General features: G+C 41.1%; 1 protein-coding gene across 2 annotated transcripts in view; it reads right to left on the bottom strand.

The window, feature by feature from the left end:
- myo1ea (myosin IEa) overlaps positions 1 to 14,836 on the bottom strand; it is a 61,348-nt gene that overhangs the window by 25,292 nt on the left and 21,220 nt on the right. For both annotated transcript variants that reach the window (XM_037756169.1, XM_037756170.1), the window contains exons 5-9: positions 10,369 to 10,456; positions 7,781 to 7,870; positions 6,728 to 6,859; positions 6,284 to 6,418; positions 5,859 to 5,991 (exon numbers count right to left, since the gene is read on the bottom strand). In XM_037756169.1, coding sequence (XP_037612097.1) covers positions 5,859 to 5,991; positions 6,284 to 6,418; positions 6,728 to 6,859; positions 7,781 to 7,870; positions 10,369 to 10,456 — 578 coding nt within the window. The remainder of the gene's footprint in view (positions 1 to 5,858; positions 5,992 to 6,283; positions 6,419 to 6,727; positions 6,860 to 7,780; positions 7,871 to 10,368; positions 10,457 to 14,836) is intronic.

The raw sequence follows: 14,836 nt of genomic DNA, 5'->3' as shown, positions 1-14,836 counted from the left end.
GTTTTATTGGCTTTATTACTGCGTTAACTTTGACAGCCCGAATAAAAAACGAGGCAAAAGTGAGCATGGCTCACATACTCCTCGCTCACTGCTTGACCCCTACTAAAGTAGGACCAATGGTTTTGCCCTTTTGGAACTAATGGAACGAGTTCGACTCCGGAAAGGAAATTGAAGTCGAAAAAAATCACAGGTTTTGGCCAAAATGACAAAAATGTTGGGCACCCTGGCCTTCTAACCCCCAAAAGGCACAACTAGTCCACATGTCAACCATCATACCAAATTTGAAGTTCCTAAGTTAAATAGTTTCCGAGTTTTGCTCCGGAAATGAAAGTGTGACACGCGAACGGACAGAAAGACGGACAGAAAGACGGACGAAAGGACGGACACGCAGAACGCTATATACCCCCGACTACGTTGTCGCGGGGGTATAATTATATATGTTCATTTTCCTAGCTGAATCTGTATTTGGCATTTTTTCCAGACTGCACAGGTAAAAAAAAAAAACTTAAAAAGTGGAACAACGGCATGCTACAGCACAGAACAGTCATCATATTTTTGTATGTATATATATATAAACACTGACAGATGCAATATATTGATATAGCTAAAATAATATAATTAGAGTCAATTTGGCTGTTCACGCATGTCTAAATGTATGTTATATTGTTGCTGTGCTATTATGATAAACTGAGAAATGAAGCAGCATGTTAATGGGTCCTACTCTGAAACAGCAAAGAGACATTTCTCTGAAGACCAGTATGCTAATCAACATGCAGGATTGCATTCATTCGAAAGGCAGCCTCACGTAACCTTTGCATAGCAGAGAGAACCACTGCAAATACAGTGCTCCAATATTCCTTTTGCACCGCATTTACTCTTATCAACCGGTCATAAAGTCTCACAAAATCAGAAAAGCTTCTACTGACAATCACAATGCACACAATTGTGGTGCAAAGCCACAAAAATTCAGAGCAGAGGAGCTTTGAATTATAGGTGAATGCAAAAGAGAAGAATCGTATTGGGCTAACCCTTGAAAATAAGAGTGTTGAGAGCACCGCAGATCATTTGTCCTGACCTGGCGTTGATATTCTCCCCTGAGAGCCCCTCCCTGCCTTATTACAGTGACTCACTTCCCTGAAAAGGAAATGGCTCTCAGGCTTGCAGACTCACTGCGTCTGGGAATGCTTCAGACCACTGCAGTAGCTCCCCTTATGGGACATGAGGGTGTGACTGACCATACGCCCGCTTAAATCAGGAGGAAAAGTCATTCTTTGTGTTCAGCAGGAAAAGTGTATGGATTGTATACAAAGGCTTTTACAAAGGTCGTTTACAGTATTAGAATTTCGGGAACAATGCTCATATAAGCACAAGTTCCCCTTGCAGGAAATTTGTTAGTCAAAGTGGGAGTGGATGATGATAGGAATAGGAGTGAGTGTGCCACATCCCATAAGATATGACACATACAATGATCCTGTCACTCGATGCTTTATTTCCACAATAGTGACTCAGCTTACCTCAAAATGAACATTTTGGATATTTGCATGTTTAAGGTCAGGTGTGAGACTTTTTCTTTCGTGGAGCATAAAGAACTAAAACAAACCTGAAATCACAGTTTCACATTTTGGGGATTGATTTGCTTTTTTGACAAAATATGATAAGATTGATACCACCGTCATATCTGTACACTAAATATAAATCTATAGCCAGCAGCAGGTTAGCTTAGCTTAGCATAAAGACTGGAAACAGGGGGAAACATTTAGCATGGCTCTGTTCAATGGTAACAGAACCCACCTCTCTGCATTTCTAATGCCAAATTCACACCAAGCAGTGTGGCTCGCCGCAATAATTTTCTGCGCTCGGGAAGCGTGTTCATGTGTTTCAGGCGGGAAGAAATTCTTTGTAACATGGGTCAACATGTCACAGGAGTCACAGGATCTGTTTACTGACTGGTTGCGGGTCTTTCTCGGGCTGCACTTCGCTGCTAAAAGTTTGGCCGCACTTCGCTGCGGAATCAAATAGCCGCAACTCGCTGAGCTCGAGAGTCGCCGTCGCAGCTTTTCATAGACATTGCATGGCAGGTTGTCGTAGGCCGCACTTCGCTCTGGTGTGAACTTGGCATAAAGCTCACTAATTAACACGTTATATCTTGTTTGTTTAAAGGGACTGTTTGTAACTTTCAGAATTGCTTGTTAACAGCGACACCTGTGGCCTTTAAGTCAACGAAAGTCAGCGTCGGGCTCGCGCTTGCTCGCTCTAAATAGACATGAACGAGCATCGCTCAAAACAGTGAGGCGACACACATTAGCTAAAACCACGATATGTTATAATAATACTGTTTTGCAAGACGGGCTTCACTAGAACATAACTCTGCGGTTTTGGTGCTTCCGTGTAGTTTGTGTTGGAGTCTTGTCTAGATTTATACGTGTAAAAAGTTACAAACAGTCCCTTTAATTCGTAGAAGAAGAAAAAACTTTAAAAACGTCATGTTGTGGTTTTATTGGGGGTTGTGTATGGGACTATTTTGCAACCGGACGCAGTGACCTCTTTGTGCGACAGTCTTTGTGTTAAGCTAAACGTTAACACTAAACCAAAAGTAGGCCTACGTGAAAGGTGCATGTTGAATGATGCTGCCATAAAAAATGACATGTTGAATTTAAATATTTTACTCATTATACAGCTTCAAGGTGGCACAACTACAGGCAGATACAGAATGTATATGCAATGAATGTTGTGACGCAGGTAAGGGTACAAGTGTGGTATAAAAACCTTGTTGCTGACAACACATAATGCTAAAAATAAGTATGCTATTAAAAAGCTTAAGATCCTAAAATAGCCATTTTTATAAACAGCACGTCACTGTCCAGATCAAGTTACTTCTAACTAAATAATCCCCCAACCAGCCAAAATAATGTCCAAGTTATTTTCACAAGGAGTCTCAGCGTTTCTTTCAATAACAGATGACGCACTGACTCTTGTTGCTGAGTGCAAGTCGATGTGAACCCACATGTGCAACACACTGCAGTTAAAGCGCACAGTAAGTGAGGCTGGAGGAAACAGGAAAGGCAGAGATTATGGAGTCCCGCTATTACGTCTGCACAGAACAGACCGGGGCTTTGTACACTGGCTACTGCACTCTCATCTGCATCATACAGACACAGCATGAGAAGGAAGGAGAAATGAAGAGAAATAAAGCATAGAAGAATAAAGTGAGGCAAGAGAAGGCAAAAAGGGAAGGGGATAGAAGGAGAAGTATTTTTCCGAGTAGTTTTTAGTCTGGCGAAATATGTCCAGACCTTCAATAATAGCGTTTTCTTTTCTGGTAATCTAGCGTGGCCTGGATTACTGCAGACAGTTGGCTGCAGCCCTGCATTAACACAATAAAACTTTAGGGAGTGAAAGTGGTGCGAGAGAAATATCTTCCAAAACCAACCAGAGAAGGGCAGCTCAGGACACTGAGGAGAGGAGAGACGTTCAGAAAGGCAAGAACATAATGAGAAGAAGAAATTTACCGCAATCACAGTCTCAACCTGAACATCAGCACTGTTGTCTTTAGCCTCAGTTAGAACCAAGAACTGTATCTGTGTCTTTTAGCCCAAGTTGCTGAATCTATGGATGGCAATGTTGGTCATCCACCTCTTTGGTCTAGACTGAAATATCTCAGCAACTATTATATAGATTGCCATGATTTCTTTTGTACATTCATGGTCCTCAGAGGATGAATCCTACTGACTTTGGTGATCCTCTGACTTTTCCTCTAGCATCACCACCAGGTCAAAGTTTTCACTTAATATCTAGATCTAGATCTGGTGATTTCCTGAGCAAATGTTAGCATGCGAGCACAGTAAACTATGGCGAACACAGTGAACAATACATGGGCTAAACACTACACGTGCATGTTAGTTTAGAGACAGAGCGCAACTTGTATTGCGTGAAGGTGCCTCCTTGTCACTTTTGTGTGCTAGCAAACAACAGAAAGATGCCTAAAAGCTGCCGTGTGGTGGGATGCACTACCAACACAGTAAAGAGCCCAGAACTAAGTTTTTATAAACTGCCAAACCGAAAAACTGAGAATACAGGCAATAAGAAGTGAGGTATCAGCAGTAAGAATGGGAAACTGTGGCTCTCAACGTCATGCCTTACGTTACATGTACAGAAAGCATTTTGTCCTAATGTCAGTTAGAAGCCAACAATATTTCTGTAAGTGAAGCTAAAGCATTTTACCAGTAGGCAATGTGCAACTTGTGATATAGTGGAATGTTGATAAATCAGAAAGCTACGCAGTATTATGTTTGCAAGTGCCTTAGCTAACTACGGTAGCTTGCTAAGAGATAGCTAACATTAGCTCGCTAACAACCAACTTGTCCCTTCCCATCATCATTTTAGTCATCAACTGCACCCCTGGTAGAACGGTAAAAACGGTTTTGGTCTCTATAGCTAATTTTACCATTTGTGACAACTGTCCGGGGGGGGGGAATTCTTCTATAAATCACCCGTTTTAATTATATTAAGGCTTAAAAGGGACTGTTTTTAACTTCTTACACGTATAAATCACCCGGGTCGGTGTCCCATGCACGCGCCCATGTTACTACGCTGTTCAGAATCAGACTCCAACACAAACTACACGGAAGCACCAAAACCGCAAAGTTCTATCTAGTGAAGCCCGTCTGTTAAACAGTGTTGAACGCGGTCAGAGGACGCGGGGGAGACCGTAGCTTTGGTCTCCAGGGCCGGAGTCTCTGCTGTACTCTGCTCCTCTGCCTGCCTGCCTTCACTCAGCTCGCTCCACCTCTAGACGTGAACGCGCGCACACTACACACTGCAGAAGAGTTAGTTTAGCTCTGAGAATATCTAGTGAATGGACGTTTGTGCAGAAATAAATGCTGCAGCTCCTCCAGACCAACAGAGGTTTTCCGTGTCTTGTGAAGTGACGGGGCTCCGCAGCGAGAAACGTTGTCATCTCCAACCGGGTGCCGGCGTCTCCCTGTTCACTCCCGCTGCTTCAGCCTACGCTGAGGCAGTAAAAGCCAACACCAGGATCAGCATTGATTCATGGAGAGACCTTCGTCTGGTCAGCTAACATTACTGCCAAGCAGCTGAAATATAGTGATATTGTGGTTTTAGCTGACGTGTGTCGCCTCACTGTTTTGAGCGATGCTCGTTCATGTCTATGTAGAGCGAGCAAGCGTCAGCCCGACACTGACTTTCGTTGACTTAACGGCCACAGGTGTCGCTGTTAACAAGCATTTCTGATTCTTACAAAGAGTCCCTTCAAGGCTTAAAGTAATGTTTAATTACGAGTGTGGCCACTTTGAGTGACAGGGGGGTGCCGTGGGTGTTATGCTAACGGCACCGGGCCCCGCCGGGCATTGCTCTTCCCCAGTTCCACCCTCTCGTCCAAATATGGTCAATTCTGGCTCCAAAAAAACAAGATGGCAATCGTTAGTCCCCAGCCAATGGGTGACATCACGGTGACTACGTCCACTTCTTATTTACAGTTTATGGTATACAGCCTCACAGAGCGGCTTGCATGGCCGTAGACGCCAAGTCTTGTATGCATTTAGAAGACAGACCATAAGCATGTTAGCATTGTCATTATGAGAATGTTGCACAGCTGTGCAGCTTCAAGCACAGCTTCAAAGCCAACACTCACCTCATGCCGCTAATTATTCCTTGAAAATTGCTACCCATTTATAAGTTACATAAGATGTTTCTCTCAGAGTCTGATCAGGTTGAACAACAACATCACCGTCTCGAAGGTGGTGAAACATTGTTGGAACATCGAACATTAAACAGCAGTTAACTACCTGTGTTGGTGTGAACCTCATTAAGCACAGAAGTCCTGGTGTGATTCTACTTACACTCTTCACTCTCCACAGCAGCGTAGTTGCCTGCTTCCTTGAAACTGATGTTTCCCAGGTGTAGGACTCCAGCCACAATCTGAAGCACCATGGAGCGGTCCTCTGCTGCGATGCCGATCACATCCATGGCATGCTGGGGAAAGCAAAAGAAAAGGTCACGCTAAAATCAGGGCTGCAGTGTGGGTTTACTCGCTCCTGTGGTACCTAGCTCATGTCCTCTAATTACTCCTGTTGCGGTCTCACTGGTAAACAAAAACAGGAGGAGATCGTTGGAAAAGAAAACAAAAGAGGACTGGTAGGGAGAGAGAGGAATGTAAAGAGACGTCTGGGAGCCACATGAACACTGGTATGAGATTCATAGACACACACACAACACCACTGAGGGTGTTATTATTGCCCGTTTAACAGAAGGAATCTGACCGTACCGTCGTCTCCTGGAAGTCACTCTTGTCGTTGATGTCGTCCACTTTGTAGGAACCAGACTGATTGAGGTAAGTGTAGTAATCCAGGCTTGTGATTCCCAGGCTGCTCTTCTGCTCTCCACTGGCTCCTTCAATCAACTGCAGAGCAGAAATGAATAGTGTATTGTGGATGTAACAGACATGTTTTAGCACAAAGCCTGTGTGTAGTGTCACTTCTATACATTTTCAGGCTTATAATTATCTGTGCTCCACTTTGCATGTGAACAAAACTGCAGAATGAATTATCTCTCTCAGAGACCTCGAGCCATCCACAATGAAAACAGATTGACCCTCTTCCTGCAGCCAAATGGCACGTCTAACCCAACGTGTCCTGAAATTCCCTCACAGACCCTCTTTGCAGGCCAAATGTGTCCCGTTCACTCCTCGGTTAAAAAAAACAAGCCTCACCTGATAGAATATATGGAAACTCCTCTCTCCAGGATTCCTCATGACGACACGTGACTTCTCCAGGAGGAAGTTGGAGATTTTCCCTCCGTCTGGTTCGCCACCGGAGCTGAACTGGATCTCAAAGTATTTCCCCTGATGGATCAAAGCACGTTTTTTATTTTTTCAGTCTTGGAGTGGGCTGCAATAAAGGTTAAAACCAGAGCTATAAGATCGGAAACACTGGCACCTGTTACTAGTGGTGTGTGTGTGTGTGTACATTTATATAAAAATCTGATCCTGCTTTTTGTCTTGCTCTCTTCTCCAGACAAGCCTGTAACATCATATCTGGTCCAGGCTACAAAAGTGAACAGAGACACTATTTATTCAAAGACAGTATCTAAAAAAAGTAGTGATCTCAGGCCATTAGTGCCAAACCAAACTCATTTCCTCCAAAACGGGATCTAAAAATATCCCAACTCCTGAGACAATACTGCTTTGTATGCTAAACATTTAACCAATTTTGCCTTATTAAGCCCTTGTTGACTGAGTTCCTTTGTAAGCAGTGCAGGATGTGCCTCAGTGGTTCTGTATGTATGTCTTTCTATGCAATGTGTCCTGACAGCACAGCTCTGGTTAACCAGGACACACAAGAGGTTTCCTTTCCTCATGCAATAAAACAGAAAAGCTGTTACTGCAAATCTTTGTTTTCAAAAGTCTCCGCTTGGATCCAAAGGTGCGCCACAGAAAAGTTGAGTCCTCAAATTATTCTGGGGTAAGTAGTACCTACTGCATGTATTTATCTCCGAGCAAAACCGTTCAAGATTAGCAATGTGAGCGGGTTATTCTAATTTTGTCTTTGCACACACAACAAAAATGAGGCTGAAAAAATGTGTCTTTGGAGGATGATTTTAAAGTTCACTTTTTAATACACTCCAGGTTTTAATTTTGCCTGTAGGGTTACGCTCATTGAAATGGATTTCCATATTTTTTCTTTGGTTAATAAGAACCAGTTACGAATTGAGCCGCAATGCTAGTAGGCACCCTGATTCACAAAAAGGGAATTGAAAGCCTTACAAATCTACTGGAGTTGTTGTTCCTCACGGTCTTGGCGTTGCCGAAGGCCTCTAGCAGCGGGTTGGACTGCAGGATGATGTCTTTGACGTGCTGCAAGGAGACAGATGCAATGAGCTGTTAGCTACGTCACAGACAGCAAGGTAGGGATACCGCACACTTCACACCCTCGCTGACAGGCTGGTGTGTACGTCTCTGGAACTTTCCACTCCGAGCACACACATACACACAAATGCACAGCTACAGACAGACACACAAAGTCTGGAGAACATTATTTTTCCTGTGAGCCATCTGCATGTCAGAAGCACATGAGTTTTAAATCGGTCCAGCAGACAGAGCTATTCCTACTTCCATTATTGTACACAGAAGTTGAATGGAAGTTATTTCTCGGAATTTTTTTTTTTGCGTTTCTAAATTTAGTCCTGTGTGAAAGGAAAAAATAGACGCTGCACTTCTCACTTCAAGATATTTATAGAGAACCATACAGTTATTAGTTTACTACTTTATCATATTTTACTCTTCCAAGGCAGAGGAGGTTCTTCCTACACTAATTTGACTACGTTTTGACTTGATGTATTTATGGAGCTTCTAAACCCACTGACTCCAAGGGACAACGTAAAGTGAGAACACATTTCCAACATGGTGTCAAGATAATAAAATAAATAGCCTATATCCATAAGTTTTTTATTTTATGAATGTTGATAGATATGATACGTCTTTGTGAAGATGACAATGCTCAGACAGATGAACAGATATATATATATATATATATGTATATATATATATATATATATATATATATATATATATATATATATATATATATGTATATATATATATATATATATATATATATATATATACATATATATATATATATATATATATGCTGGCAATGCTCAGACAGATGAACAGATATATATATATATATATATATATATATATGCTGGCAGGGAGTTTTTATCTATTCAAAACTATTCTCACACACATGTGAACACACACCATAAACACGTTGCATAAGAATGCATGTGCTGTACTGAGCGTACCGCACAATGTGGGCAGTGCTGAAGGGATCCATGTGAAAGGGAAATGATGCTGAACAGGAGCTGGGAGAGGTGGAGACATACAGTAAAGTGTGCTTGTGTGTGTGTGTGTGTGTTTGTATGTGTGTTTCCACAGTAAAGGCCACATTTGTTTAAACAAACAATACAGAGTTATTTTCATAACTAGCTGTAAAAGTGCACATTTATACTGTGACTTGCAACTTGGAGCACCCAACACAATAATAACGCTACATAAGTAAAACACATGGGATTTAGTCAGACTACCAGCTCTACTGTTAGATTTACAGCCTGGAGATGATTTCTAACGTTGCCTTGGTGGAAGCAGCTCTGAGTGGATTAAATATAAAAATCCCACTGCCATCATGTTACAGGCATTTCCTCATCAAACTTTAGATCTTTATCGAGCTTAGGGAGTGGACATCTGCTGGTCTGGGGGGCAGCCAGATGGCTGAGGGGGGCTGGGCGAATAAGAGGCTGCTGATGGGCTGATAATGGGGTATAAAGAGGAGGATGATAAGAGGAAGATTTGGGTCTAAGAAGAGGAGTAAGTGCAGGAATGAAGCAGCAACAGGTTACTTGATTTCATACAAGTCTGCAGTGGCGTTATGATTCGACAAGCAGGACGGGCAAAATGCAATCCAAGATAATTATTATGACATTGATATAGAAAGATAAACCTTCATTTGAAAATGTTACATAATCAAATTAATTTCCACTCCATTGAATATATGATGATACTAATAATGACAATAGAAAAAGCATCAGTACACACAGCCTTCAACCTCAACTTGATCTAAAGCTTTCCACTATGAATTAATATTTTATTATTTTTAATTTAATTTTAATTATTTATTTTTAACATGTAACAAATAAGTAAAAAAACAACAAAACAAAACGAACAAATAAAATGAACATATAGCAAACTCTTAAACTCATCATAAACAATACAAATAAACAATGTAAATACATATGACATGTCTGAAGTAGGAAGAAGTGCACACTTATGATCCTACCCCTTCTCCATAACAACAACAATTATCTTAATAATTATCATACATACAACTCATAAAAAACAACATCAATGCTATTATGTACGACCCAAATAGCCACCCATCAATCAGATATAACTTAAACAATTACCTCACGTTCATCCTACCAACCTGTCCTCATCCCTATACCTCTAAATATCTTTTAGTATATCTTCTTGAATTGATTTATATTAGGAATTATTATAATATTGCACAGATCAAAGTGTTGGATGCTTTTCCCAACATTTTATGTTGAGTTTCAGCTAAAGCACTTCCAACAAGCCTTTATTGTGTAGAAAACCTTACAAAACCTTAATGAGAAGAGTATTTTGCTTTTTGTTATTAATTCAGACCATAAAATTGTGCTTCACAAAAGACCTTCTGAATTGAATGAAAGTTTTATCATTCCATCTACGCAGCTCAACATCTCAGACATCTCAGACATCTCAAGCATCTATTACATACCGTCCTCAAAGGGGAGAAAAGCAGCTCCTCTCACCTGTACTTTGGGTCCGCCCCCTGACACTCTGGAGATGTAGCTCATGATATATTTGGCTGCCACAGTCTTCCCTGCTCCACTCTCTCCGCTGAAAAACAGATAAAAATGTACGCACATGTTATCGTATTCATGCAATCATAGCATGTGACACCTGTGTTTATGCTCATTCATGCAGACCTGGGTGGTTGTTTGGTATTTTAACCATCCGGCGTGGAGAACCAGTGAGTTATGTGCTTTGAGTGACTGCATTTTTCATGGTGCCATTATTTTCAGGCTCTCACAAAATGTTCAAAGAACAAGGGAAATAATACCTTACAGTTTTTAAGCTGCAGGTGTTTTGTTCGCATGTGTTGTACTGAGGGCACAGCAGTGAACAGATTTGAGCTAATGTATGTGGTAAACATTATCATGATAATATTTGAGGTTACTTTTGGATTCCAGGTCCCACCAATTCAAATAGTATATGTACATATTCTTTATTAACATGCTAAAATCCTGCTTTATATCAAGTACCAACTATTGATCTCAATCATAATGTTTTAAGGCACTGCAAACATTTACACTTAAGACACTTAAGGGGAGACACCCCAGGTAAATAGGGTAAAAAAACAACTAATAGATATCTCCATGAAGCTTCCCCAGTGGATTACTTACATTAAGGCAATTATTCTTTGTATTCCAAGTTTTCTGAAATGTTACATTTAATTTATGCCAATGAGGCATTATCGAATGCTAACTTCTGGTGAATTTTGGTAAAAACCTACAGACAAAAATAGACAGAAGTATTAAAACAAACACCTAAATGTGTATTTTGGATGTTTTCTTTCCACTAGTCTGAAAGAAAATCTCAAAATTGATCAGTGCATGAAAAACTATGTTTTTACCTGGAGTGTCTCTCCAAGAGTAACTGCATTACCAATTTGCAGGTTTATGTATATGTTGGTTTGCATTTTTGTGTCCACCTAAGCAAATATGACCAATAACCCATCAGTTGTGCTGAATGTGCTGGATAAACAGGTGAAATCCCAGCTCCTGCTTTCATGTGCACACACTCCGTTTACAGTACAAACCAAAATGTGTTCATGCAACTAGAAGCAAATTTCAACTCAGAGGCTAAATGTGTGTTAAGCCACGGCACATCTGGCCAGATGAATGCTGCAGCAACAAGGACATTAATTCTGTTTTGTCACATCCACAGATTTCCCCTCATTTCTTTCCCCGTCACCCTACATTTGTCTATTTTCCTCCCGGCCTTTCACTTTGCCAGTGTCATATTTATTTTGACATATGTGGTTTGGCAGTGGATGTCAGTGGAGTCTGTTATTTTTTCTTTCTGTGCCTTAAAGTAGAGTCAGGTTGGTAATGCCTCTGTGAGAAGCACAGCTGCAGACTGTTAGAGGCTGCCAGAGGAAGTCATGGGAGCCACTCTATTACACAGCAGTCTCTCTATATGGTTTTGACCCTCCCCCCTATTACCTCCTTGTTTCTTCCAAATCCTTTAGCATTGTCTGGGCTACCTCACTGCACACTCACTTCTCAAGTAACAACAAGAAACTCATATGCTGAGTTTTACTTTTAAATGTCATAAAACCCTCCAGAGCTTCATCTGAGAGCATTGGTTCTCCTCATGAAAGTTATTCTCTTTTCAACACAAGCTGCAGCAGGAGTTGGAGTCTTATTGTGAGCCCCCAAAATGGGCGAGTCTCATTGTTGTGGCGCTGAAGGCATTGTTAACTTCTGCAGAGATTTATTAAACAAACAAGGACATGAGTTCAACAATGCCATAGAGAGGCATGAAGGTTTGAGCATTAACTTTCATAAATCATTACTGACGTTAGCTATGAGAAGGATGCACCCTCGACACTGACTTCTAGTTTTGTGGTTATAAATCTAATAAGGCACACTGCATTCCTACAGAAGTATGTACATGTACAGTATGTTCAGGTAGACTTTTAGGATTAGGGAGCCTGTGTTCGTCTGGTTTAAGGCCCAATTTAAAGGGTAACTTTGGTATTTTTCAACCATGACCCTATTTTCCCATGTTATTTGTGTCTAAGTGACTAATGGGGACAACACTTTTTGAAATTGGTCCAGTATTGAGGGAGAACGCTGTAACCAGCAGCCGCGAAACGCAAAGGCAAGTAAGCAGTGTCAATGTAACATTACATCCACTAAAAGTGCTTGTTTTTGCCACTGACAGGCTCAGATTGTTATTATAAGTGTCTGACAACATTATGGAAAGGACCCTACAGAGAAATAAAAAGATTTTCCTACTTTTCCCTGGATCCTGTCTGTTTGCTTTCGTGTCCAAGTCCCGCTTAAAGAGAAGTCTTGTTGTGAAATCTGAATATCCGTATACTGTGGCTCAAATAAATACGGGCGGCCACTGAATTCCACCCTGGATGTATTCCACTATTCCACCGTTGTCTTCTGGCAACACGTCACCTCACGAGATTTCAGACTAGAAGAAGACTTCTCCTTGAGCGAGACTTTCGATAATCTCAGACACTTATAATAACAATCAGAGCCTGTCATGGCAAAAACAAGCACCTTTACAGCGCTCACCCTCAATACTGGGCCAATTTCAGAAATTATTGCCGCTATTAGTCAGTTAGACACAGAAATATAGGAAAATAGGGTTGAAAAATCCAGGTTGAAAAAATACCGAACTTACCCCTTACCAGTCCAAAAGACGAGGATGGAGTCAAGGAACTGGACATCTTTTCAATTTCAAATTAATTAACAAAACTTGAAATGACAAACAACCAATCAACCAAAACCATAACCATAACCAACCATAACTGTGGTTGTGTTATTAAATCATTTTTTTGTATTACAGCAGATTTTATGAAAGAATGTGAGCAGACTGGGTGAAGCAGTGTAAAAAATGATCGGAACGGAGAAGTACAGAAGTACTAACACGATGATAGTAAGACGTCTGACTGTTGGTACAATACAGCATCTGAACTGTTGAACAGGCCACTTCAAAGCAGCACAATCAATCGTCCATTTAGCCTACAATAATTCACAAAACAATTCAGTTCCCTGGCGAGGAAGGAGAGAAAGACTCTAGGGGTGTATGACATCATGTGCAACAGCTGTGGGGAACACTACATCGGTGAATCAGCAAGGCCTCTGGACAAAAGACTGAATGAACACTGCAAGTAGAGACCATCAGCTGTCTGTGAAGCCAGTCACAGCATCAACTGCTGTCGCAATCACAGGAGGCGCAATATTTGTTAAAGGCGAAATGTATGTCAAAATACTACTTTAAATTAAATTAACTATTGTCCTGCTGCAGAGATGTCCTGGCCTACACATCATATTCTACAGACTTAAGAAAACGTCTTAGTCATTATAATGTGTTTTTCAATGAAAATTAGATAATGATGTAAAAATTATCATTCCCTCTAATATGGATCAAAGCCATTGACCAATATTCAAATGACAGTTGAAGGAGAATCAAGAAGATCATCCACATCCGACTCATGGACAGTAAAAAAACAAAGCAATAATCTTGGTAATAAGCCAATACTGAACAAACCTGCATTTTTGTAGGATTAGGTTTAAAGAGCGGTTGCTCAGACTGAAAGACAGAAAATCATGGCTCTTTGTTGAAACTGTTGACAAACTTATTGATCGTGTATTTCTGATATGTGCTGGGAACAGATGTGAAGCAGTTATCCCTCAGACGACAGCTCTGATTTCATCTAATAGTTTGATGGGGAGCGCCAAACTTCTGCCTCAATTCATCCCTTTCATCATGTGCTGCAGTAAGCAGATGTCAGGTAGATAAACTACATAAATATGGGAAAAGGTCACAATTCCCCAACAAGAATAGTCAAAATGGCTCCACCACCTCATCCTGAATTCCCCTTATGGTTGATTCACACATTTTCTTAGTAAATGTGGAAAAGCGCTAACGCAGGCCGATGCTGACCACACTGCCTGCCTGGCCAGCAGTTCACAGCAGCCTTTGTTTGCTGAGACCTGGTTCATCATAAAACCACTTCCATGCTTTTGTTTGCTGATTTAGTCGATCACAAAATCCACCTCAGTGCCTTTATGTGGGAAAACTGAACTAGCAACTGCTGGCTGTCCAAACAACGGGCGAAAGTGCTGAAGCAGGGGTCATTCATCATGAGGTAAGCACTATAGCAACCGCGCTGCTCAGGTGACTGGGCCAATGGGATAAAGCCCCCATCATGACACAACACTTTTCTCTCCGCAGCTTTGCAGCTCCAAAACATTCACCGACAAACTCAAACAGGCTGTAAAAGTAGCTAAAAACTCCCTAAATCTAGAGACAGAGGGAAAGATTCTGGGCCAAGGACCATGCAGGTGTTCTTCCTGCTTGGTTTTATTTCTTTTTAAACCAGGAAGTTCTTCAAAAATAGCCTCTATAACTGCTGCTTTGTTTCCTTCTCACATCCTGAACTGAGGCCAGATCCAGTTTTTAATTGTGCAT

This window comes from Sebastes umbrosus, chromosome 2 (assembly GCF_015220745.1).
Source record: "Sebastes umbrosus isolate fSebUmb1 chromosome 2, fSebUmb1.pri, whole genome shotgun sequence".
NCBI classification, from domain to species: domain Eukaryota; kingdom Metazoa; phylum Chordata; class Actinopteri; order Perciformes; family Sebastidae; genus Sebastes; species Sebastes umbrosus.
The sequence above is the reverse complement of the archived record's forward strand: the minus strand, read 5'-3'. Positions and strand labels throughout refer to the sequence as shown.